Source organism: Schistocerca piceifrons, chromosome 2 (assembly GCF_021461385.2).
Source record: "Schistocerca piceifrons isolate TAMUIC-IGC-003096 chromosome 2, iqSchPice1.1, whole genome shotgun sequence".
Taxonomy (NCBI): domain Eukaryota; kingdom Metazoa; phylum Arthropoda; class Insecta; order Orthoptera; family Acrididae; genus Schistocerca; species Schistocerca piceifrons.
The window spans coordinates 1,128,312,798-1,128,339,744 of NC_060139.1; the positions used below are offsets into that span (position 1 = coordinate 1,128,312,798).

At 41.9% G+C, this 26,947-nt stretch overlaps 1 protein-coding gene across 1 annotated transcript in view; it reads right to left on the minus strand.

The window, feature by feature from the left end:
* Positions 1 to 26,947, minus strand: part of LOC124776191 (molybdenum cofactor biosynthesis protein 1-like) — a 92,127-nt gene that overhangs the window by 12,556 nt on the left and 52,624 nt on the right. The window contains exons 6-7 of the mRNA XM_047251020.1: positions 24,197 to 24,342; positions 10,945 to 11,030 (exon numbers count right to left, since the gene is read on the minus strand). Of these exons, the coding sequence (XP_047106976.1) occupies positions 10,945 to 11,030; positions 24,197 to 24,342 (232 nt within the window). The remainder of the gene's footprint in view (positions 1 to 10,944; positions 11,031 to 24,196; positions 24,343 to 26,947) is intronic.

Below are 26,947 nucleotides of genomic sequence, written 5' to 3' on the forward strand. Positions count from 1 at the left end.
GAGTGTCCATCAGTGACTAGGGTATCATTAGGATCGTTCCAGGGACGTGTGATAGGAGCGCTATTACTCATATTTTCTATGTGCATAACTGATCTGATGGACAAAGTGGACAGTAATCTATGGTTGTTTGCTGATGATGTTGTGGTGTACGGAAGGTGTCATTGTTGAGTGATTTAGGAGGATAAAAGATGACTTGGACAAAGTTCCCAGTTGGTGCAATAAATGACAGCTAAACCTAAATGTAGAAAAATATAAGTTACTGCAAATGAGTTGGAAAAACAAATCCATAATGCCAGAATCCAGCATTAGTAGTGTCATGAATGAAGAAGTCATATTGTTTCAATATCTGGACATAACTTTTCAATGTGATATGAAATGGAACAAACTTGTGAGGGTCATGGTAGGGAAGGTAAATAAGCATCTTTCGTTTGTTGGGTGGATTTTACTAGTGTGGCTCAGCTGTGATGGACATCACATATAGGGTGCTAGTGTGATCTCTTCTTGAGTACAGTTTGAGTGTCTGGGATCCGCAAGGGGTCGAATTAAAGCAGACATTGAGGTATTTCAGAGGCAGGATACTAGATTTGTTAACAGTAGGTTGAAACAACAGCATACAAGTATTATGGAGATGTTTCAGGAACTCAAATGGGAATCCCTGGAGGGATTTTGAGGAACACTGTGCTGACTGCAGAACAATTCTGCTTGCACCAACATACATTACGCATAAGGACCACGAAGATAAGAGACGACAAATTAGGACTCATAGAGAGGCATACAGACATTCACTTTTTCCCCACTCGATTGGCAAATGGAACGGGAAAGGAACTGACTACAGTCGAATTAAAATTACTTGATAGTTGGCACTTCAAACGCCAATAAGAGTTGTCAGCGTCACATTTGAACTGTCTGCTGTTGCCAAACTCCACCAAAATTGGCCAGTCACTTCCAATTCCTGGTTCAGCATTCTTTCTTGATGTATTTGTATCCCGAATTATGAGCACGACACTTGTATTATGTATTTCATGACACGCGATAACTACACCAAAAACAACACACATTAACAATGCTAATGAAAGACACACATTTCATTCATAGCACTAACCAAACACTACCGAATAAATCAGCACAAGGTGTAATTCAGTATCATATTCACAGAGTTATCATATTCACAGAGATCATGTTACATTAGATAAGTTTTTCACTACACTGCGTGAAACTGAAATTTTTAAGGTTGCAATTCATAGTTGCAACTGGGTCACTACATTCACATATATAAATACTTCATGCAGTGCTGTGGCATAGCACAATGGTTGGCAGATTAATCTAATGTGTAGCATGTCGTAGGTTTGAATCTCATCAATGTAGCAAAATTTTTATTTCTAAATCTAACCAAATGAGTGTGATTATTATTTTCATTCAATTAATTGGTTTAAATGTATTTTTTTATTTTTAATACTTTGCTGCATCATTTTTCATCATTGTTTTGACTGTTCTATTTGGTCTTATTTTTCGTCCTGTCATTATTTCTTCATTTGGAATCTGCCTCAGTCATCTATAATCCACGACTAAGGGCCCACACGGACTGTTCACTGGTTTCTAACATGGCAGCATGTGCAGCTAGAATAAGGATAGTTACAGGTAACAAATGACATGGAGAAATTTCAATTTGCTTTCAGCCCTGAAATTGAGTTTTTGTTGTCTTGAGTTTACCCTTAAGGGTTAGCTTTAATCGCCATGAACAAAGCGATAATGATATTAGTACTGCTGCAGACTGTTGACCACAATTTTCTCAGCTGGGTTAGGACACAAGTTTACAGTCAGGGATACAAAACGGGTTGTCTGCCCCAGTTCAGTCACTGGTCACTTTAAATCAATAGTCGACAGAGTATCCAACATTTCTGACATACCTTGCACCAGCCACTAGAAAAATTGCTCTGTGTTAAACATTTAACATAATTTGTGAAGTGAGCCGCTTGTTTGTTGTCACCTGTAACCAAACGGAAGCTGGTAGCCAATGTGGCAACGTTGTTGCAGCAAGTGATTGATGTCAACTATCAAGTAATTTTATTCAGACTATTGTAGTGAGACAGGGTACCTTCTGCCATGCACCATATGGTGGCTAGTGGAGTATGTATGTAGATGTGGAATCAGTCTTACCTTCTCATCCCATCTGGAAAGTCTCCCCTGATCTGCAGTTCTGGGTAACTTTCTCAAAATCTACCCTTTTTCCTAGACCTATCCTTCACCCCTCTTCCTTCCACTTCAACCCTTCTGCCTGAAGAATGAGCTACTGGCTCTGAAAGCTCGCCTAATTATAATCTTCTTTTATGTGTGTGTTCTGCTGCCACTTAGCGAGTAGATTGTTTATCTATCCAATTCAATTATCATGTAATCAAAAGCTGCATTTAACACGCCAAGTCTCTTTTACCAATCATTTTTAATATGTCCTACAGAATGTACTGTCTATCCTGTCCTTTTTTGAGATTACTGTTTGCTGTACTTTTCTACAGGCATCATCTTACTTATTAGGAGTCAGTTCATTCATGTTGTTGTTGTTGTGGTCTTCAGTCCTGAGACTGGTTTGATGCAGCTCTCCATGCTACTCTATCCTGTGCAAGCTTCTTCATCTCCCAGTACCTCCTGCAACCTACATCCTTCTGAATCTGCTTAGTGTATTCATCTCTTGGTCTCCCTCTACGATTTTTACCCTCCACGCTGCCCTCCAATGCTAAATTTGTGATCCCTTGATGCCTCAAAACATGTCCTACCAACCGATCTCTTCTTCTAGTCAAGTTGTAGAGCTGCATGTCCTCAGGAAAAATTATGGCTGTAGTTTCCCCTTGCTTTCAGCCGTTCGCAGTACCAGCACAGCAAGGCCGTTTTGGTTAATGTTACAAGGCCAGATCAGTCAATCATCCAGATTGTTGCCCCTGCAACTACTGAAAAGGCTGCTGCCCCTCTTCAGGAACCACATGTTTGTCTGGCCTCTCAACGGATACCCCTCCGTTGTGGTTGCACCTACGGTACGGCCATCTGTATCGCTGAGGCACGCAAGCCTCCCCACCAACGGCAAGGTCCATGGTTCATGGGGGGAGTTCCTCCATAGTCAACAGTTAAGGAATGGGTGGCTGAATTCATATGTGGCATATGTCTGTAAGATGACTCATGAACAACTTCCTAGAATTACAATCAAATATGAAAATGCTGAGAAAGAACACAGTGTGATATTGCAAGATCAGTAATTAAAAAGATGTGTAAAACAGTTGATGCTGTGGCTGTACCAGAAAGTGAGTGGCATGTCTGTTGAAGCCTGACTACAACCTAATGTGAAAAGCAATTTGGGACAATCTGACACACAACTGATTCTATGCACCAATCTGTTCCCGTGGATGAGAGATGACCGAAATGAAACAGCAGTTGCACAAAAATAGCCAAGGTGACTTCATCGGAGAGAAAGAGTGGTCATTGTTTTCTAGGATGCAAAAGGGATTTGTATTTTAGATTAGCTTGCAAGACTGAAACAATACCTCACAAATACTATGCAAGTATTCTGACTCAACTGGATGAAAAAATATGGAGCCAAGACCCAGGGGGAAAAAAAAGTTTATCGTCAGTGAAATGCATATGGTCACAAAGGCACTTTCACAATAGGAAAACTGGGAGTTTCAAGTGTGAAGTCTTCAAATACCTATTCCATTCTCCAATTTTTTCACATTCTGACTTTAGCTTCTTCTTCTTTTCTTTTTGTATGAATGATTCACTTAAGACTACATGCGTCACAGCTCAAAACCATTTTGTGAGTCAACAACTGGATATGTTTTCACTGCTCTGTCTCTTGTAACTCCGTTGGACATGGAGGTAGCAAATGAGGATGTAGGATGTCCATGACATACTGCTGTGCTGTCAGAGTGACCTGAAGTCATATCCGATGCTGCCCCACACGCCCTCTCCCTATGTCGTTGTTATACTCACTGACAACTGTCATCGCGGGTCTTGCAGAATGTGATTCACTGCTGATCACATGACAGGTGCAGGTGTGAAAGGGTTACAATGTGCTCGGCGTACATTACAGCGATTCTCCCATGGGCTCGTCAGACACGGTCAACTGGAAGCTTGCTGACAAGCACGCCGCCCTTACATTCCCAAGCAGTCCAACATGGGGCCACTACCACATCTGAAAGTCTCACAAATCTGCATATTGCATAATTCAATCAGCCTGGCAAATGGAGATACACAATTAGGCCCCTTCAAATTTTGTTACGTGCTGATAATGCTGACTCACAGAAGTACAGGGCATCTGTGTCCTTCACAGGGATCACTCAACATCTTACACTCTTCACATCTCTTATAGCTCCTACCATTCCTGGTAACAATCCGAGACACAAACAAAGCTAATGCAATCTGGTGGCCTTTGTATCCATTTCAGAGAGTTGCGACTCTCATAATTTACCACTGGTATGCACACTCGTGAATCTACGTTGCTTCAGGGAGCTTCCCTTTTTTTTCTTCAAGCAGTTTAGTTCTTTGAATCCATTTTTCTTGTAGCTCAGAATAATTATTTTATTGTGTAGCAAACTTACAGACTAGCATTCTGCTCTGAGCTGTCGGAGTTGGCGGTCATGTGTGTGTGAGGTGTGCTTGCTTGTGTGAATGAATGGTGTGTATTTCTATTTCTTTTTCTGATGAAGGTTGTGGCCAAAAGCTTATGTGTAAGTGTCTTAACTGTGCCTGTCTGCATTTTAACGTGCCATCTTTATGGTAATTAGCACTCTATCTTTTCCTACACTGCTGATATTCCAACCTGGAGTTTCCATTGTTTGAACTTACGGTCTACTGTTTTATGTTGCAGTGCATTTCTACAAGTGTAATACACAAATGTTGCCTTAGGAAAGAGTCACAATAACATCCATGTCTACCGTTTGCAATTTTTTACGAAATAGCATGTCTCACTCGAAATTTAACTTAGCCAATGAAATAAGTTTGAAGATTTATTGTGTGTAAAAGACACTATGGCCCACTGTGTGGGAAATGTGGGAAGTTCTGTGCAGAGACGGAGTTATCCACAGACGTGGTAAGTCTGGGGAGCTATACGGGTGTTAAAACATCGCCACCTGCTGGGATGAGGGGCCACTTACTCTGTGGTGGCATGCCAGCAATGAGCACGACCCATTGATTAGCACCACAGATGACAATGAGCAACCAGCTGCTTCTCTGTGCAGAGATATAAAATTTATCGATTTTGGACGTCGGGTGACAATCTGCCACATGGAGAACAATGTTTACTCTGGCAATTTTAACACTAATCTAGTGTTCTGCAACATATTAATGTGAAATGTTGTCTATGATGTTGAAGAGTGTAAGTTAAACTGATATCTGAGAATTTGTTGTTTTTGTGGCACTATCTGGAAAATGACCTCTCTTGCAGCTCCAAGCATAAATGTCAAGTAAAGAAGAATAATTAGCACAGCACACTGGAACCGAGTAGGGATCCGGTTTACTGCTCGGCCACTAAATTAGCATATTGTGAGTACACCAGAATAGACGCTGTACACACTTGCATATACTACATACACAAGTACAAGCATCGATCAAGCTACTGTGAAACTGCACTCTGTGTGACTCATCACTACATCAGAATACTGTAAATGTAGTGATTCCCATTTCTTAAGGTCTCTTCCTGTTTGTTTTCATCAGTTGGATCTTATTTTTCAAGTATGTGGGAATCCAATGAGCTGCCTGTTTGGATACATTCTTTCTGTATGTCCCACAAGTTGGTGTCTTTGGAGACACATTGTAACAAGAGTTTTTAGGAATTTGCCTGGAGATTTCACGCTGGGTTCTGTGTGATGTGTTCCATCTTTTATTCTTGGACCTAAGATTTTTACTACAATTTTACATTCTTCTAATTCAGTTTGCTGTTTTCATGTCTTGTGTTGGACAAAGAGTCTCTCTCATGCATAAAGAAATTATAATTTGATCACTGTTGTACAATGTTAGATTTTAAAGTTCCAGGAAAAATACTTTTAGTTAACTGAGAGACAGTTTGTATTTTCTGAAGTCTGGATTCTATGGCCTTCTTTTCATTATGATGTTCAGTGGTCTTTTTCACCTAATTATTTAAACTCTTTAACACCAAATACTATGTTGTTGCCTATATAAGTTCAACTAGTGCCATTTTGGTATCAGCCAAGAATTTTTTCTCCAGGTGAAATTAGTAGTCCAATTTTCCTAGCTTGCTCCCTTAATATTTCAAATTGCTTTAGCACATCAGTGATGTTTTTGTCAATTAGTATTATGTCATCGGTATAGGTTACACAATATAATTCTATCTTTAAGTTTACGTTCTAGTCAGTGTAATAGTGCACCTGCTCTTCTCCATTACCTTACAATTTTCTTAGGGGCATAGTTGAATAGCAATGTGATATGCCATCCCATTTTCATATTCTTATGTCTGTCTTAAATTACACTGCTTGAAAAAAAGTGAGACACTCAGAAGGTGGGGAGAAAACAAATTGAAACACAGCAAATTTAGAGGATATGTGATGTTATTTCAGTGATAACAAAACAGAGTCAAATTTACACAGAACTTATCAGTTTGAGCCCACTTATCAATACAGCAGTGCACCCTGTCTGGCCTGGACAGTGCGGGAGGATGTCGTAAGGCTGCTGCATACCCTCCTGAGAAAGGTGATCCACAACTGTTGTAACTGGACATTGCAATCATGGATACAGGCAGTGGGACGGAGTTGACGTCCATGTTGGTCCCATAATGTTTTATCGGGGACAGATATGGGGATTTTGCTGGCCACAGGAGTATATCAACATCACGCAGACAATTTAAAGAGACACATACTACATGTGGACAAGCACTGGCCTGTTGAAAAATAGCACCACAATACTATTACACACTGCTGTACCATCAGAGTTCCCTCGGCCACTACAAGCCGTGACTTGAAGTCATACCCAATGGCTTCCCATACCATGGGACTCCTTTGTGACCCCCCCCCCCCCCCCCCCAAAATGTGGAAGAATGGGACCTCTCCCAATCTCCCCGGGTCAAACTTCTCCACGATAGTCATTTGGAGCAGTGCAGGACTGAGACTCATTAGTGAACATAATGTGACACCATTCATTAGCAGTCCATACTTCTCGATCATGGCACCACTTCACATGCAGTCATTTGCTTGGGTGTTAATGGCAGCCTATGTGCAGGATGGCAATTCCATAGTCTGGCTGCTCCTAGCTGTATGACACAGCATGTTGCAAGGAGTCTATTACAGTGAACTCCTGTTTATCCGAAATGATCAGGACGGTGGCCGGTTCCGATAACGAAAATTTCAGATAAATCAAAGTCCCCCTGTTTTCACATGTGAACACTCCACATTGTGTCAATATTGCGAAATACGATCGTAAAACGTGCGTAGGGTATGTAAAACGTTTCTGATACGGTTGCAAATAACCCTGCACTTTTTTACTGAAAAAATTGTGTTGACATGTTAAAAAGGCACCAAACTATGATTGAAAACTCAAAGTTTTTAAATGCTGTATAACAAAGCTCGTTTATTTTGCATTCTTACAGAAAAAAATCTCCCTTATTTAGCAGCAGGAAAAAACAGGAGTTTTAATTTTATTACCTGCTCTTTTGAATAAAAAATAAACTACTGAACAAAATTATGAAACAAATCTAGAGATTACCCAAAGGAACGAAAAGTCTGTCCAGAGGAACTTTCAAGAAAATTTAAAAAAAAATACTTTTTAAGTTATGGACATAGAAGTTCTAGGATGCTTCATTAGAGTTTATTTTTTGGTAACGAAGTCACAAAAGTCTTTTTTTTTGTTTTTTTGCTTGAGAAACTATTGCTGCAACAATACATCTCCAACGTTGAAATCAAACTATTTCAGGATAAATTGTCTCCTCCTGTTGGCTAATGTACTCCAGAGCAGTTTGGATCACTTCGTAACAGAATGTGTGAGGAATATTTTTCTCTGATTCATCATCAGAAACATAGTCTTCTGACACTTTATGATCGGTCACAATTTGGACGATTTCATCCTCAGTCACATGAAAAAATGCCATTTTCCATCCACTCTTCAGTGTCTTCGAAGTGTGTGTCTTTACAACCAGCTTCTCCAGTAAATTCACCAAAATTATGTCAGCTTGAGTTTCGGTGTTGCCTCCTCCTTCCCACCACTTAGGTTGCTTTATGATCTAAGAGTTTTTCCAAGACCTAACAAGAGGAACTGGAGGAATTAGATTCCAAGCTTCAGCCATCAATGAATGACACTTACAACATCGATTTTTTTAAGAGCTTCCACAAAATCATCTGCAGCATCAATCACACCTATTAAGTATTCCAGCATCTTGCGTCTGTAATGTTTTTCCATCGCCTCAAGAATACCTTGGTCCATTGGTTGACATAGAGATGTGACATTTTGTGGGAGAAATACAACTTTGATATCCCCATCTTGCAGATCACCTGGGTGATAAGGAGCACTGTCCACAAGAAGTAGCGCTTTTCAAGGAAGTCCATTTCCTTCCATGTAATTTACTACAGCTGGAACAAACTCTGCCTGGAACCACTCTCTGAAGATGGCACTGTTCATACATGCCTTAAGACTGATTCGTGTACCTCAGTGGCAAAGCTGGTTGGTCGGTGTCTAAATGCTCTTGGTGTTTTGGATTTGCCAATTAAAGTAAGGCACAGTTTATGATTGCCAGTGGCATTACTGCAAGTGAGGACAGTAAATCTTTCTTCGATTTTTTTGTATCCGGAAGCCATTTCTTCTTCTTTAGAGGCAAGGGTTTTCGTTGGCAGCATTTTGTAATTCAACTCAGTTTCATCACATTTGTAAAGTTGATTGCCAGTATAACCTCCTTTGTCAATGATTGTGTGCAGTTTCTTCTTAAAATCAGCGTAGCAGCTTCATCCCCAGATAATGATTTGGCACTGATGACAATTTCATGAATGCCATGCTGCTTCTTGAAACGATCCTGCCGGCCATTACTTCCGAGGAATTCTTGCTTCTTTCCTTCAATCAGCTCATCAGCTCATTTTGACAAAGTAGAGGACCTGAAACTGACACACCTTTGGCTCTTATTTATTCGTGCCACAAAAATAATGCCTCTTCTAACTGAGGATGTGCACCTTTTCTCATCGTTTTTCAAGATTTCACTGCGCTGCCCAATGCTTGGATGGAACAAAATTTTTTCAATTCCTGATCGATTTGTCTCCCGATCAGTAATTGTACTCCTACTCTGTAGCAACTTTTGTGGGTGGCTCACCAGCATCAATTCTCTGCAAAGTGTGAAGCTCTTTTTCCAACAAGATCACATTCGTTTTATGTTTTGTGCCCGTAGTCACGTTCAGTGTTGTTTTTACAGACACTCGACTGATTCCTTTATGGTTTTTGGCCCGTTTTATCTCTGGACACTTTAAGGCACATAGTGGGAGCACAAAACCTCAAATCAGAAACACACAGATGCACAACTTGACAACACTCGAGATGCACTAGACAAACTTTTGACTTTTGAAACCAGGCTGTGGCAGCCATCAAATGAAAGCATTCGATACATCTATGCCATTTCCTCTGTTCTACCCAAGCCCACGTGGCAACACAACAGGGTGTTGTACATTCACTGTTAAACACTCAGCTTTGATGTACCGACAACAAGTGGAAAGTGTTAGGCGGCGCACTCTAATTGTCGGTTTCAACAGGGCTACGTTGCGCGTGCATAGAACAATACTGTATGTACTGTACTTCCAAGGAGTTCCAATAGATGGCAGTGGCATGAAACCATGCAATACGAATAAGAAACACACTAGAGCTTCAACCAACACACGCACGAATTGACGATACTTGGACTTTTGACACGCACCAGTGCACTGATTAGCAGTAGATTGCCAAACAACACCAGCAAATGCTTGGCTCCAGGTGCACGCAAATTGAAACTTGTCAAGTGTCAATCTAGATAGCCAAAAGTGTAGCTGCACGAGAGTTTACTGTACTTGTTCTCAGATGGCAGTCACAGACGTGAACAGATTACAATGTACTCAGTACACTACACAGTGATGCTCCCTTGTAGCGGTCTGATGTAGTCAACTGGAAGATAGATGATGAGTATGCCCTTACTTTCCAACATCAGGCCACTGTCAGATCCAAATACTCCAAAAATACAGATGTTGCAAGGTTTAACCAGGCGACCAAATGGACATCCACAATGAGGTTTCTTTCAAACTCTCATCAGATAATGCTGTCTCACACCAATATGCAGCACCTTCATATCCTCCAGAGTGATGATTCAACATCTGACGCTATTCACATCTCTTATATACCACACGATGCTTGCTAAACAGCAATAAAAACAAAGAACACTTATGAATAATGAAGGAAAAGACAGACTGTTACTTACCATAAAGAAGATACCTTACCCTGCAGATGGGCAGAATTAAAAGACACTTACATAAAGCTTTCAGCCACAGCCTTCATCAGTAAGTAGTAATCTGTCTTTCCCAACATTGTTGATATTCCTACTGGAGTTTCCATTGTTTCAAGGACACTGATGCTTTTCTGTGAGTGTTTCCTTTATGATGTTTTCTGCATGTTAGCTATTTTTAAAAAAAGAAAAAACAAAGAAAGAAAGAAAGAAAAAAAAAAGGATTTGTTGCTGGAAAACTTCTGAAGTCCAATAAAGGAGTTACAACAGCCATATATGGTTATCTGGTGGACCTTGCAGAACCAAATTCTAGGGCTGAAATATACTGTTGACCAATGGGCATCAATCAGAATGAATACTAAATAAAAAATTAAATCCAAGTTTACACAAAAAACACAGGTTCTATCACTGTTGCTTTTCATTCTATTTTGCTCTTATGTTTGCTATGACTTGTTAAGCAGAAATTTTCTTTCTATGTATAGAGTTACATTTGCTGTAATGTATCTTACCTCCATGTTGTTTCTTCTTTCTTCTCACTGCTGCCCCAATCATGGCAAGCAAGTCATCCTCACTGCATTTGCTTCGTATTGCATCTCTGAAACAACAGTTAAAACACCCGTTAAACAGTACCATGCAATTACCACACAGTGAAATGTTGGTACACTAAAAAGGAAGAAAAACTTTGCAGAAATCTTCAACAGTAATCTTGTAGTCTGCAGTAGGCAACAGCAGGATAACAAACCCACTGGACAAGAATGGGAAAGTCATGATAGAAGTTACTTTTATTTCTATAAATAAACAGGTATCTTGCACAAATGCTCAAGAGTATACATAGGATCTCGGGCTGAAGAGGTGGAGCAGAAACTGAAAGTTTTGTTGAAGAGGGAGTACTGGAACACAGCACAATTTCTTGCAAAATGAAGCCAAATTTATTGATAAACTCTTAATTAATTGCCAAGCTCACTAATGTGACCATTTTACAACAGGTACTTACTGCTTGGAGTATATGTGACTTTTCAGGCTTGCCTAATAGATCTGTTGCAAAAACACTTTGGGTTCCCCACCAGATAACATTATGCAACTCCCTCCCTCAATATTTCAGTGACACAACGTTTTGGCATCTTCAGGTGGTGGTGATTTCCATCACTGCTGCAAGATGGAACTGGCAATTTCCACATGACAGCTTTGAAATTTATCATGTGGATGACTATGACCATCATATTTAGAATTCAGAGGATTTCATAGAATACCTGAAGATGCTTAAACTAGAACTTTCAGATCTTTTAGTTAGCTCAAATGTTATATCATTACTTACAAAAGTGCCCTGCAGCCCTCATTAGAGGTTATTAGCAGCAAGTTTGAGAAAGAAATTGTGGTGCTGTTTAAACATGTGCATACCTCATCCTATTTCTTATGTAACACCAACTACTTTGATCAAGTGGACAGTGTTCCCATGGGAGATCCTCTATTTCCCTTAGTAAATATCCAACATTCCTCCTTCTGTCAGAATGCTGAAGAGACATTTGTGGTGTGGCCCACATAATACAGACACTACCTATGTTCCTGCAGCATTTGCACTCGGTCCATCTGAATATTCAGTTCACTGTGGAAGTACAAAAAGATAGCAGCTTACCATTCCTGGATGTCACGGTTAGAAGAAAAGCTGACAAAACACTGGGGCTTAGTCTCTACTGCAAACTGATACACGCAGAGTTATATTTGCGGTCCAAAAGTTGCCATCACCCTGTACAATGTGGTAGTGTCTTACACTCCCTGGCACATAGAGCACACGTGATCTCAGATACCGACAGTCTGCCTGGCGAACTGTAACACCTAAGAACAGTGTTCCAGCAGAATGTTTATTCTTGTAAACAGATTTGCAATGTGTTCTGAGCAAAGCAAGTTCAGTGTAGGGATGTAAATGAAGATACTTAGACAAGCACTGCAAATGGCTTTCCTACCATATTTCAGTGGCATGTTTTCAAAAATAGAAAGAATCACTAAGAGAAACAGAATCAAGTGTGTTTTTCGTCTACCAGCAAAACTAAGGAATTGTTTGTGTTCAGTTAAAGACAATCTTGACCTTAGAAAACACAGATCATATATAAGATCTGATGCCATTATGGGAAATCTTATATAGGGCAGACACCTCACATTGTGCAAGAACACTGTGTTCAACAGCGCTGACAAAAATGCCACCCAGTAAATTAGTGGTAGCAGAGCACTGCCTGAATACAGGGCACCACACGTTTCCCAAGAGGACTGAAATTTTATCCTCAGCATCATCACTCTAGGATTGTGTTTTTAAGAATGAGGCATGTATCCATACGGTGGGCAATCTTACCAACAGGAATATGGAATTTTGACTAAGCACTGCCCAGAATCCAGCACTGACTGCCATGAAATTAAAACAGTAGAAACCAGATCCTCCAATGCAGCACCTTGCAGAGAGTTAATTCAGCTTTTAACCACACGAGTGTCCAGAAGTGCAGTCATTGCCCACAACACATAAGCAGAAGGCTACTATGAATGGCATTTCCATCCAACTGGGAGTGCCTGTCCACACATTCGTACTCCTGCTTCTAGCCTGACAAATTTCAATTCTGCTGTGCAAATATCACCAGTCACATCTTGTAGCAGTGATGACAGGACCCACCACTACCTGAAGATGACGAACAGTTGTGTTGGTGAAATATTGTGAGGCTTGCACAAAGTTATTCAGTGGCAAATCTGAGAAGATTTGTATACATTATTTTTCTGTGACGCAGGTAATGTGCAGCAAAATGTGATAATTTTCTGCATTTGCCTTTTTGTACATTTCAAAATACCCCAAAAATTGGTGAGAAACACTGAACATATGACATAACCAGATGACATACCCCACAGCATGTGCAGCAGTCAGGGTTGAGTGTAAAGGAATGATTGAGCAGTGCAATACTTTCATTTGAGCAAACAGAGCAAATTTTGAAAACATTTTGTAAATATGATCTGTTGTAAATGTAGATGTTACAAAATTATTGTCCCTGCTGTAATCAAGCAAAAGCAGTTCTGATTTTGTGTTTTTTGCTTCTGTCCTCTTTTTGTTTACAGACATTAGTTAGTAAAGAAAACATAGGTCATTTAATGGCAATGATGCTATTCTGAAGTTTATACTCATCTACTTTTTATGCAATACGGTAGGTTTTCATTGTACTGTATTTTGCAAGAAATCAAGGAAACTGCAAGATCGGTAAATAAAATAATAAACTTCAATATAAATACATAATTGTTTAACACAATGAAAAAATACTGCCTGCCAGACGCAAGACTCAAATCCTGAACGCCATCACTAAAGTCACACATGTGTGTCCGTAGCCACAATGATATGAATACTTGACTTGGGTTGGGATGATCAAGTGTGACAGACCGAGAGGCTCTACCACTGCAGGCATGGCAAGGTACATCATCTGGTGACATTTATCACTCACTTTTGACACATTTCCCAACATTTGTATCGTATCCAACATTTGTGATCCCATGTGTCTTGTATTAAATTACTTGTCTCAGGGTCATCTACAGTGCTTTGGAGGTTTTTAAATGTTAATACGCATCACCCTGTCTGTCTGTGTGTGTGTGTGTGTGTGTGTGTGTGTGTGTGTGTGTGTGTGTGTGTGTGTGTGTGTTTATATATATGAAACAAATACTAACAAAGAGATAGAGGGCCTGGCCAGTACTTACCTCAGCTCAGTACAGCCGATACATACACAAAACAGAACAGAAAATTGACGTATCCTAGCTTTCGGAACTTCGTTCCTTCATCAGGGAGGAGAGAGGGAAAAAAAGGGGAAGAAGGGAAAGTGGATTCAGTTATTCACAACCCACGTTATGAAGCAACAGGGGAAAGGTAAACAGGGAGGGTAGCAAAGATGAAGGCATGGATGTCAGAGGGAAGCCAAAGATATTCTACTGTAATTACTGTGCCAGCTTCAACCAAGGAGGATGAATACAGAAGTAAAGAGGTACATAGTATAAAGATAAATGCAACTATGTAGGATGAAAAGATGCATGAATGGCTAAAGAGGAAAGGGAAAGAGGAGAAGACTAAAGAGTAAATGGGAGTGAGGTTGGTTAACATAGGTTCAGTCCAGGGGGATGGTGGGATGAAAGGATGTGTTGGAGTGCAAGTTCCCATCTCCGCAGTTCCGAGGTACTGGTGTTGGGTGGGAGAAGCCAAATGGCACATATGGTGTAGCAGGTTCCTAGGCCCCTAGAATTATGCTGGAGGGCATGCTCCGCTACTGGGTATTGGACATCTCCTAGGCGGACAGTTCGTCTGTGCCCATTCATGCGCTCAGCCAGTTTAGTTGTCGTCATACCAATGTAAAAGGCTGTGCAGTGCAGGCATGTCAGCTGATAAATGACGTGTTGTCTCACATGTGGCCCTGTCTTGAGTTGTGTATGTTTTACCAGTAGCGGGGCTGGAGTAGTTGGTTGTGGGGTGATGCATGGGGCAGGTTTTGCATCGGGGTCGGTTACAGGGGTAGGAACCGCTGGGTAGAGAAGGTGGTCTGGGAATATTGTAGGGTTTGACAAGGATGATACGGAGGTTAGGGTGTTGGCAAAAGGCAACTCTGGGTGGTGTGGGGAGAATATTGTCAAGGGATGATCTCATTTCAGGGCTTGACTTGAGAAAGTCATATCCCTGGCGGAGTAATTAGTTGATGTATTCGAGGCCAGGATAATATTGGGTGACAAGGGGGATGCTTCTGTGTGGTCTGGGGGTAGTAACATTGTTGTTGGGTGGGGAGGAATGTATTGCTTGGGGGATCTGTTTGTGGACAAGGTCTGCAGGATAGTTGTGGGAGAGGAAAGCACTGATATATAATACAATATAGGGAAACATTCCAAACGGGAAAAATATATCTAAAAACAAAGATGATGTAACTTACCAAACGAAAGCGTTGGTATGTTGATAGACACACAAACAAACACACACACAAAATTCAAGCTTTCGCAACCCACAGTTGCTTCATCAGCAAAGAGGGAAGGAGAGGGAAAGACGAAAGGATGTGGTTTTTAAGGGAGAGGGTAAGGAGTCATTCCAATCCTGCAAGTGGAAAGACTTACCTTAGGGGGGAAAAAGGACAGGTATACACTCGCACACACACACACACACACACACACACACACACACACACACACACACACATATATCCATGCTTTGTGTTGTGTCTAGACAAGACAGCCTAGACACAATGAGAGGACGCCGAAAGGCACGCTCTACGTTAAAAAAGGAGGGCGTGAGGTCTGAAAAAGGATACGTAATGAATGCTATAAAGAAAAGTACGTAGCTTCTGGAATACTTAACTTTAATCCATCCTTTTGGTGCTTCTGGAGATTGTGGTGATACAAGTGAGACTCTTTATATACATGCAATGTTACTAATGGCGCCTTGCTAGGTCGTAGCCATTGACTTAGCTGAAGGCTATTCTAACTATCGGCTCGGCTAATGAGCAATGCTTCGTCCATGTAGTCGCTAGCAAAGTCGTCCGTACAACTGGGGCGAGTGCTAGTCTGTATCTCGAGACCTGCCTTGTGGTGGCGCTCGGTCTGCAATCACACAGTGGCGACACGCGGGTCCGACATGTACTAATGGACCCCGGCCGATTTAAAGCTACCACCTAGCAAGTGTGGTGTCTGGCGGTGACACCACATTCCTCCCCTGCAAATCGGCGAACGGTCGTGTTATAAGGCTTCCGCCCGCCGTGGGGAGAACCCCATGTTGACGTATGCGATGAGGTGGGGAGCCTAACAACAGGCGCGGCTGTGCCACCCGCACCCGGCCATTCGGTCCAAGGGGAGCTAGGAAACACCTGAAAACCTAGTCCAGGGTGCACATCAACATGCGATGTATGCGCCCGTAAAGAGACAGGAGGGGCCAAAGGGTCGACCTCCATTGCGTCGGGGTACCCGACGCGCGAAGACGCCATGTGGTCCGGAGCGGGCAAGAGTTCCATGGCGGAGGACAGCTGGTCATGGGAAGCAATCGGCGGCGCGTGACCCAGGGAGGCGCTTGGCGGCTGCAGCGAAGCGTCCACTGCAGGCGGCACCGGCTGGAGGACAGGCGGCGGCGGCGGCGGAGGCGGCAGCTGCGCGTCGCCATGGGGCAAAATGGAAGGCATCGTCGGTAACACCTGGGGATGAGGCGAGCCAGTAGATGGGTCCCCAGGGCGCTGACCGGATGGCACTGTCGCTGAAAGCAGACGGGGAGCGGCAGAACCCATGCGATGACAGAGGCGCAGCTGATTGAGATGCCGACACACCTCACCAGAGGCCCCCAAAACCAAATACATCATGCGGCTGAGGCAGCGAAGAATGCGCCCTGCGAGCCAACGCCGTGAACCTCAATAGTTGTGATAAAATACAACGTCACCTGGAGCAAAAGCAGAAGTCTGCCGCTGCACAGGAACCTCATGCGGCGGGTGCAGCAAAGACATCAAGGTTCGATGAGGACGACCGTGGAGCAACTCAGCCGGTGAGCGACCATCTCGGAGCTGAGAGCGATATGAAGACAAAAAGAGCAACAACGCGTCCTCCCGAGAATGCGACTCTTTCAACTTCAACATCTGTGACTTGAAAGTCCGGACCAATCGTTCAGCGGCACCGTTTGACTGAGGCGAAAACGGCGCGGATGTCAGATGTTGAATACCATTGGCCTGGCAGAATGACTGAAATTCTGCGGACATGAATTGTGGGCCATTGTCGGAAACAATAGTCTGCGGAAGACCTTCAATGCAAAAGATAGCAGACAACGCTTGGATGGTGGCAGTTGACGTCGTGGAAGACATCCGGACAACAAAAGGAAAATTACTGAAGGCATCTACCAGAACAAACCACCGAGCATTCCAGAATGGACCAGCAAAATCAATGTGCAAGCGTTGCCAAGGGGAAGTGGCTTTTGGCCATGCAAAGACTTTCCGCGGCGGTGCGGATTGTTGTTCAGCACATGCCATGCAAGAAGAACACATATTCGTAATCGCAGCATCGATTCCGAACCAAGTACAGTGCTGACGAGCAAGTTGTTTCATTCGCACTATACCCCAATGTCCTTGGTGAAGAAGCCGTAAAACAGAGGACTGTAACGAACGTGGGACCACGACTCTGGACTGATCATTATCAGAACGCAACAACAAAACACCATGTTGAACAAAAAGTCTCTCCTTGTGAGCAAAAAATCGGCGAACCAACGGATCCTCGATCCGAGACTTTGACAAAGGCCATTGCGTAGCAACGAAACGCAAAACGGTAGCAAGGACCGGGTCTGCAGCTATGGCTGTAGCTACACGATGAAAATCAATCGGAAACAAGTCGACCATGTCATCAGTTTCCGAATCAATGAACATGCAAGCAAGTTCAGAAGAATCGAATGCTCTATCCTCAGCAACAGGCAAACGGGACAACGCATCGGCGTTTCCGTGCTTAGCAGTGCACCGATACAAGATATCGTAGCGGTACTGCGAGAGGAAAATAGACCAGGGAATGAATTTCTGCGCTGTACGCGGAGGTACAGGCTTGTTCGGATGAAAAAGCGATGTCAAAGATTTGTGGTCTGTGATGATGGTAAAGTGACGACCATACAAGAAATCATGGAACTTAGTAACACCAAACACGAGAGCCAAAGCTTCTTTCTCTATCTGTGAATAATTTCTTTGCGCAGACGAGAACAATTTGGATGCAAAGGCAATAGGGCGATCATGCGACCCATCTTTGTGCACAAGGACAGCACCGATCCCGAAATCCGATGCATCTACCATCAACAAAAGGGGTTTCTGGGGATCGAATGGCGTAAGGCAAGTATTAGAAAGCAACGCCGATTTCAACTGGCGAAAGGCACGTTTGCATTCCGTCGTCCAGACGAACGGAACACCCTTACGGCGTAAGCTATGAAGCGTAGCTGAAATGGAAGAGGCATTGCGCAAAAAGCAATGATAATAGTTAATTTTACCCAACACACTCTGTAGCTGCTTCAAATTCTGCGGCGAAGGCAAGTCTTGTATGGCACGGAGGTGCTCTGGACTCGGATGTATGCCTTGGGCATTGATGACATGTCCCAGGTATGGTAAGTCATGAGCAAAAAACACACATTTGTCCTTCCGCAAGCGAAGACCATTTTGTCGCAATATCTGAAATAATGTTCATAGGTGTGCTAAATGCTCGTCTGCTGTCTTTCCGGAGATCACAATATCGTCCAGATAGTTCGCAGCAGTAGGGACCGACGCACAAACAGTTTGTAAATATTGCTGAAACAATGCAGGGGCGGATGCACACCCGAATGGCAGTCTTTTGAATCTGTACAAACCAAGATGCGTGTTAACCACCAAGACGCGCTGGGATTCTTCGTCCACTGGTATTTGCAAGTACGCATCTGCGACGTCCAACTTTGAAAAATATTTACCCAGGCACAGTTTGTCAAAAAGATCTTCCGGGCGGGGTAATGGAAAAGTTGCAATCACTAGTTGTGGATTCACAGTGGCCTTGAAGTCCACACAAAGTCTCAGTTTTCCGGAAGGTTTGGGCAAAATTACTAATGGTGAGGCCCAGAGAGAAGCCTGCACACGTTCAATTACACCTTCTGATTCTAAATCATGTAATGTTCTTGCGACCTCATCATGCAATGCATGAGGAACATTGCGCGCTCTGAAAAATTTCAGTTGACGGTTGACTTTCAGTTCCAAATGTGCTTCATAGTTTTTAGCGCAACCTAAGCCCGGTGCAAAAATGTCTGCAAATTCTTCACACAGACGAGAAACACTGTCTGAAGGCACAGTCTGATTCACTGATAGGACCTGATTTACTATAGACATGTTAAACAACTGAAATAAATCGAAACCAAACAAGTTCACTGCAGTAGAAGAACGAAGAACGTAAAATGAGACAAGTTTTGTTTGTCCCTTGTATGTTGCAAGAAGGCTGCACTGTCCTAACACAGGGATATTCTGACCTGAATAACTATTTAACTTAACATTTGCGGCACGCAACGGAGGTTTGCCCAGTTGTTTGTACGTGTCATGATTGAGCAATGAAACTGCAGCTCTGGTATCGAGCTGGAATGGTATGACCATTCCATTAAAGTCCAAATCTACAAAAAGTTTATTGTCCTGCTGACGACAAGAGCGACTGTCTCATGCAATTTGAACTGATACAGGTACAGCATCACTTGCTAATTGACGTGATTTCCGGCGACGGCGACGCACACTTTGTGTGGGACGAACACTGTCACTGTTTGAGAAAGTGGCACTGGACAGGGAGGAATTCACTATATGAATGTCCATGGGCGAAGGTCCACGAGCCTGAGTGTCCTTGGTTCAATTCCGGCGCGAGGCAAAAGGCCTGGAATGATTGTGATTGTCTGACCTGAGCTTTTTCTGGCAAACACTTTGAACATGTCCTTTCTTATTACAGAAAAAGCAAATAGCTTGGCGTGACGGGCAATTTTCACGTGAATGTCTAGTAGCACACCGCAGGCATGATTTCACTGCAGTTGTATGCTGTTGCGGCACACCTGGTTTAGAGCGTAGCGGCAGCTGCGTGGACGTGCGCGAGGGCAGTTTACCGGGCCGTGCAGCGCGCCCGGCGGGCCGGTTAATGTTACACACGGCTGGCGAAGTTGCAAATGATTCCTGAGCAAAGTCAAGCGTGTCTTGTCTATCTAATATGTCTATCACTTGCTGAAGGGAGGGATTAACTAGTTTCAAAATCTGTTCCCGTATACGAACATCAGAAACGTTTTGTGCAATTGCATCACAGACCATTGTATCTGAATAAGGGAGTCCACATTCACACTCAAAAGCACAATCCCTTGTAAGGCCTTGCAATGTTGCAACCCACTCCCTATTAGTTTGACCGGCCGTACGTTTTGTACGAAAGAACGTATACCTTTTTGCAACTACATTAACTGTTTCCTTGAAATAGGCATCTAAAGCAGACAAAAGTTCTTCGTAGGGCAGAGTTGCTACATCGCGTCGGGGAAATAATTTCACTATCACACGGTACGTTTGCACCCCTACACACGCCAATAAATGAGGCTGCCGCTCGTTACCTTGAATTCTGTAGGCGGCGAGATGAAATCCAAACTGGCGTGACCACTCCGTCCATGTTTCCTTAGCTGGGTCAAACGGCCTAAAAGGTGGTGCAACTGTGAGTTGTGGCTGCGGTAGTGGTAGAGCGGCGGCTGCCGCATCGTTGTGCAGTTCACGTTGACCCTGGACGAGCTGTCCAAGGGCATCCAATAACGCCTGCGTCTGCTGATTCTGCAAGCGATAAAATTCGGACAGTACATCTGGCGAAGCCATGACACAAGTAAATGTAAGCAATTAGAAAGAACAAGACCCTTTCCGTTGACTTGTCGCCAAAAATTGTTGTGTCTAGACAAGACAGCCTAGACACAATGAGAGGAAGCCGAAAGGCACGCGCTAAGTTAAAAAAGGAGGGCGTGAGGTCTGAAACAGGATACGTAATGAATGCTTGTGTGTTGTGCCTGGTGCAACTTTGTTTTCTTTATGGTATATAGTGATCTATCTTTCCCTGCACAAACACAGAGAAAAAAAACTGCCAAGTCCAGCAGCTAGGGGCAAGCTGCTGGAGTTGGCAGTCATATGTGTGTGACATGTGCTTGCCTGTGTGTATGAATGTGTGTGTTTCTCTGTATCTCTTTTGCTGATGAAGGCTGTGGCCGAAAGCTTTGTGTAAGTGCCTTTTTAATTGTGCCTGTCTACAATGTAACATGTCTCCTTTACAGTAAGCAGCAATCTATGTTTTCCTGTATTTTTCATTTACACAGATGTAATTAACAAATCAGAGTCTATTTATTCCAGAGAAGTGACAGTTTGTTCATGAAAGTTCAGCACAAATCTGATTTTTTATATACAGCAAGGCTACTATAAATTATTCTGTGTGCCAGTGTTCATGCTGACTATAGGGATTCACACTGATCATGTGTAATTTGACACCTGGCCCTGTAAACTTACTTCTGCTCAACGTGAAAAATTCTCCAATTCACATTTTGTAATTAACCTTAACATATCAAATAATGCACCCTTCGATATAACTGCTTATTGTCCACTTCCCATCACTCTATTCCCAATGTCAACCCAGCTGACCTCTACTTCTAATCCAAAAACCATGGTTGACTCAATGTTTGCTATTGCAAGCTATTGCTATTGCAACACAAAAGGGCCAGAGGCACCAGTAATGATATACAATTAAAAATACTAGAAAGTAATGCACATCGGTTAGTACATGCTAAGACAAACACTACAAGTGTCTAAGACACTGCACTCTCACACAACAAGTACTAGGTCTGAATACATTCCAGTTATGATACACTAAACTGTTTCATTCACCGTGGCAATATACATACTCTCTCCCCAATAAACAGAATAATTATAACTCAATTGTTCACAAGTGTATATTATGACTCTTGCCACAGCCATGCAGTCAGTATGCCACAGGCGTCCCATAGAAAGGGATCAGGTTCAATTCCTTGTAGAGCCGGGAAATTCTGCTCGGTGGACAGACTGGAATAGGGTACACTCTGCTTGTAGTTCCAGCTGAGGAGATACTCAAGTGAGAAGTAGTGTCTTCAACTTCTGGAAGTTGATAACAGCCTGGAGAGCTGTATACTGACCCCCTAACTCTCCATAGATATATAGTAGAGGACATCTCTCGAAGAGCATTGCGTGGTCTTCTGGGCCCAATGCAGAGTTCCTTTATCAATGTATATTGTATATCACCACTTGTACACACTCATCAGCACAGTACCATATTGTCTCTTCACGTGGAAAATTTTTATTCCCTTGTTTCCAGATCAACATTTTTCCTCTTCTTCTTCTTCTTCTTCTTCTTCTTCTTCTTCTTCTTCTTCTTCTTCTTTTTTTTTTTTTTTTTTTTTTTTTTTTTTTTTTTTTTTTTTTTACCACACATATTCCACACGGTTTATGCTCACTCCTTCAATGATACTGCCCATCCTTCTCTAGTGTGCGAGTTGTCCCTGCTTTCCTGCATGTTTGTTGGTTTAAACACCCTTGTTTCAAAAGAGAGTGACAGCTTAGATACAGTCTTGTCAACATTTTGTATTTTTATTTAGCAATTATTGTTTGAGCCTTATAGGCGAATGTCACAAGATATTGTCAACCACTGCATTCACTAGATTGGAATGGGGTTCATGGTAACTTATCAATTCATTTTTTAAGTTGCTGTTATCTTTTTCATCCTATCTTGGACTAGCTTTTCCATACTCCCACTCTATTTTACGTAGTCAAACAGTTATCTGCCCTTGCAAACTTGCTCCTTTACTACCAAGTTAACTAATACTGGGCAGCCTAACAGAAGTTCCAATATCCAGTCTTTCACCACAATTCACCTACACACACTTTTCACTCACTGATTTTCTTTTTTCAATGTCATAAATATTTTGCTTTCACAGACTGCTGTGTTTGAACATAAAATTGTAGGAACATCTGCCTCACATGTCAGTTTTTTTTTTTTTTATTAAAGAATATGTTCCTTGCTTATTTCTATCTGCTTCTGATACATTTCCATTCTCACTTTTATTTTGTTTTGATCCATTTCTTTTTTCTTTGATAGACAAGTCAAACAACAATGGCAATATGTTGCAGCCCCCTGTGTTTCACCCTACTTACTACGAACTTACTTTTCTTAGCTTCCAATTTTATTAGTCATTTGGTTTTTAAGATACTTAAATTAATTGTTTGACCCTGTATTTTTATATCTTATTTTACCTTCGGTTGATAAAGGATTTCTGGCATGCTCACAAAGAGAGAGCTGATTCTTCCCACCCCCCACCTCCCTTACCTTGTCCTGAAACAAACTTATCGCCAAGTATCTTGCAGTTTTTTTCCTATTATTAATCTCTTAGTCTAGTCATCAATTTAAAAGTGTCAGTTGTTGTTCCCATTGTCTAATAATTTGTACATTTATACACATGAAGTTCCAATTTTTATTTGGAACATATAGACTCTGATAATCATGAATCACAGTTCAAATGGCTCTGGGCACTATGGGACTTAACATCTGAGCTAAGGCAGGATTCAAACCTGCGACCGTAGCAGTCACGCAGTTCTGGACTGAAGCGCCTAGAACCGCTCGGCAACGGCGGCTGGCAAATCATAGTTACCATCACATGGACAGAAATACTGTGTTAACTTTATTACAACCTAGGGACATAGCTAAAAATGTCTTTACATAATTTCCAGTCCTGATTACTTTCCTTTAATTTAATCTCACAAATAGGTTAGTGTAACATCATGTTGACAGAGGCAAATTATATATACTCACAAATTATTTAGCTAGAGGTATCTGGTTTGTATGTCTGGGAGGGAGGAGGGTGCAAGCTGAAAACTTCAAGAAAAGATTACTCATTTCATACCTGCTGGATTTAACTGCAGTTTATCTCTTCCATATACCAACCACATACCTAATGTGCATGGCAAACAGTTTGAAAGTATTATTCTATACTCAGCATTTGGAACTATCAGTTCCTTCATGAGAGAGGAAAGAGGGATAAGTTTCTGAAGGTCTGAAAGGTCACTCGGACTCCACAACTAATGTGAGGACAAGAGGAACAAATGTGTCTATAAGAAGTTTTGGAATTTCACCTCCTGAAGGTAAAATACTGATCAGTCTGTCAGTCTTCTAGTAATTTTATGGTTTCCTCGCATGAATTTTCACTTGGACATGATTATTCTATGTTTCATCACTCACCTGAGAGATATCTCTGAATTCCCAAAGAGACACACCTTCAAATTGCCATCAGCTGTTATCGGTAAACGGTTGCACGTGCCACAGAAGTGTTCACTCATTGAGGTAATAAATCCCACACGTCCCTTGAAGCCTGGGACATGGTATGCCTGCAAAAAGAAATTGTAAGAAAATAGCTACTGCTGTTGTGAAAATACTATAAATGTGTTGCTCACCAAGTGGAGGAAGGAGAAAATGTGCATTAAGGGGAGTTTGAACGCCCTATCCTGACAATGTTAAATTTAGTCACTTAACTTCCCCGTATTTCAGGAACAACTGTAGCCATTGACAAGAAACTTTTACAGGACATTAAACTATATGTTCTGAGTCTTACAATAATTGCATTTCAGCCACTGCTTTTGGAAATACAATTTTTTAATTACACAGTTAAAATTTTGTGTACTTTTTTGTATGTTATTCTAAATAATTTTACTTATACATAACATTATGTTCTTCTTTTAGTTCAGAAGACTCAGGATACGTATGTCATTACTCCCTGAAAATTTGAATTCGCTACTTGAAGTAGTTTCTCAGATTTAGGGAAAAATGCAAGAGAAAATGTAAATTTTCAGGAAGAGTTTTTAAAGTTTTAATAGACTGTAACTCAATATATGCTTAACATTTTATTTTTAGTCACTCAGAAGCTCCCTGCACCATACTGTATATCATCCTCTTGATCTTTTTCAAGTTTTTTTTGTTTTCTTCTTTCTGGACTCCGTAGTGGCCAACTGTGCTGCATACTCTGCTTTACCAGTGCAAACCTTGTCCATCCCTTCAAATTCTCTGATGCAGTTTGCTCCAGAATTAATTCCCATATGTTGTAGCACTTTCACGCTACCAATGTTGCCATCATTAAAAGCAATAACAGCACGACTGACCCCCACTTTAGTGTCTTCATTACAAGAAAAACATTTTTTGGTCTACATCTACATCTACATCCATACTCCTCAAGCCACCTGACGGTGTAGGGTACCTTGAGTACATCTATTGGTTCTCCCTTCTATTCCAGTCTCGTATTGTTCGTGGAAAGAAGGATTGTCAGTATGTCTCTGTGCGGGCTCTAATCTCTCTCATTTTATCCTCATGGTCTCTTTTCGAGATATACGTAGGAGGGAGCAATATACTGCTTGACCCTCAGTGAAGGTATGTTCTCGAAACTTCAACAAAAGCCCATACCGAGCTATTGAGCATCTCTCCCGCAGAGTCTTCCACTGGAGTTTATCTAACATCTCTGTAATGCTTTCATGATTACTAAATTATCCTATAATGAAGCATGCTGTTGGATCTTCTCTATCTCTTCCATCAACCCTATCTGGTACGGCTCCCACACTGCTGAGCAGTATTCAAACAGTGGGCGAACAAGTGTACTGTAACGTAATTCCTTTGTTTTCGGATTGCATTTCCTTAGGATTCTTCCAATGAATCTCAGTCTGGCATCTGATTTACCGACGATCAACTTTATATGATCATTCCATTTTAAATCACTCCTAATGCATACTCCCAGATAATTTATGGAATTAACTGCTTCCAATTGCTGACCTGCTATATTGTAGCTAAATGGTATGGGATCATTCTTTCTATGTATTCGCAGCACATTACACTTGTCTACATTGAGATTCAATTGCCATTCCCTGCACCATGCATCAATTCGCTGCAGATCATCCTGCATTTCAGTGCAATTTTCCATTGTTGCAACCTCTCGATATACTACAGCATCATCTGCAAAAAGCCTCAGTGAACTTCTGATGTCATTCACAAGGTCATTTATGTATATTGTGAATAGCAATGGTCCTACGACACTCCCCTGCAGCACACCTGAAATCACTCTTACTTCGGAAGACTTCTCTCCATTGAGAATGACAGGCTGCGTTCTGTTATCGAGCAACTCTTCAATCCAATCACTTAATTGGTCTGATAGTCCATATGCTCTTACTTTGTTCATTAAATGATTGTGGGGAACTGTATCGAACGCCTTGCGGAAGTCAAGAAACACAGCATCTACCTGGGAACCCGTGTCTATGGCCCTCTGAGTCTCGTGGACGAATAGTGCGAGCTGGGTTTCACATGATCGTCTTTTTCGAAACCCGTGCTGATTCCTACAGAGTAGATTTCTAGTTTACAGAAAAGTCTTAATACTCGAACATAATACATGTTCTAAAATTCTACAACTGATCGACGTTAGAAATATAGGTCTGTAGTTCTGCACATCTGTTCAACGTCCCTTCTTGAAAACGGGGATGACCTGTGCCCTTTTCCAATTCTTTGGAACGCTACGCTCTTGTAGAGACCTACGGTACACTGCTGCAAGAAGGGGGGCAAGTTCCTTCGCATACTCTGTGTAAAATTGAACTGGTATCCCATCAGGTCCAGTGGCCTTTCCTCTTTTGAGTGATTTTAATTGTTTCTCTATCCCTCTGTCATCTATTTCAATATCTGCCATTTTGTCATCTGTGCGACAATCTAGAGACGGAACTACAGTGCAATCTTCCTCTGTGAAACAGCTTTGGAAAAAGACATTTAGTATTTCGGCCTTCAGTCCATCATCCTCTGTTTCAGCACCTTTTTGGTCACAGAGTGTCTGGACATTTTGTTTTGATCCACCTACCGCTTTGACATAAGAGCAAAATTTCTTAGGATTTTCTGCCAAATCAGTACATAGAACTTTACTTTCGAATTCATTTAACGCCTCTCGCATGGCCCTCCTCAGATTACATT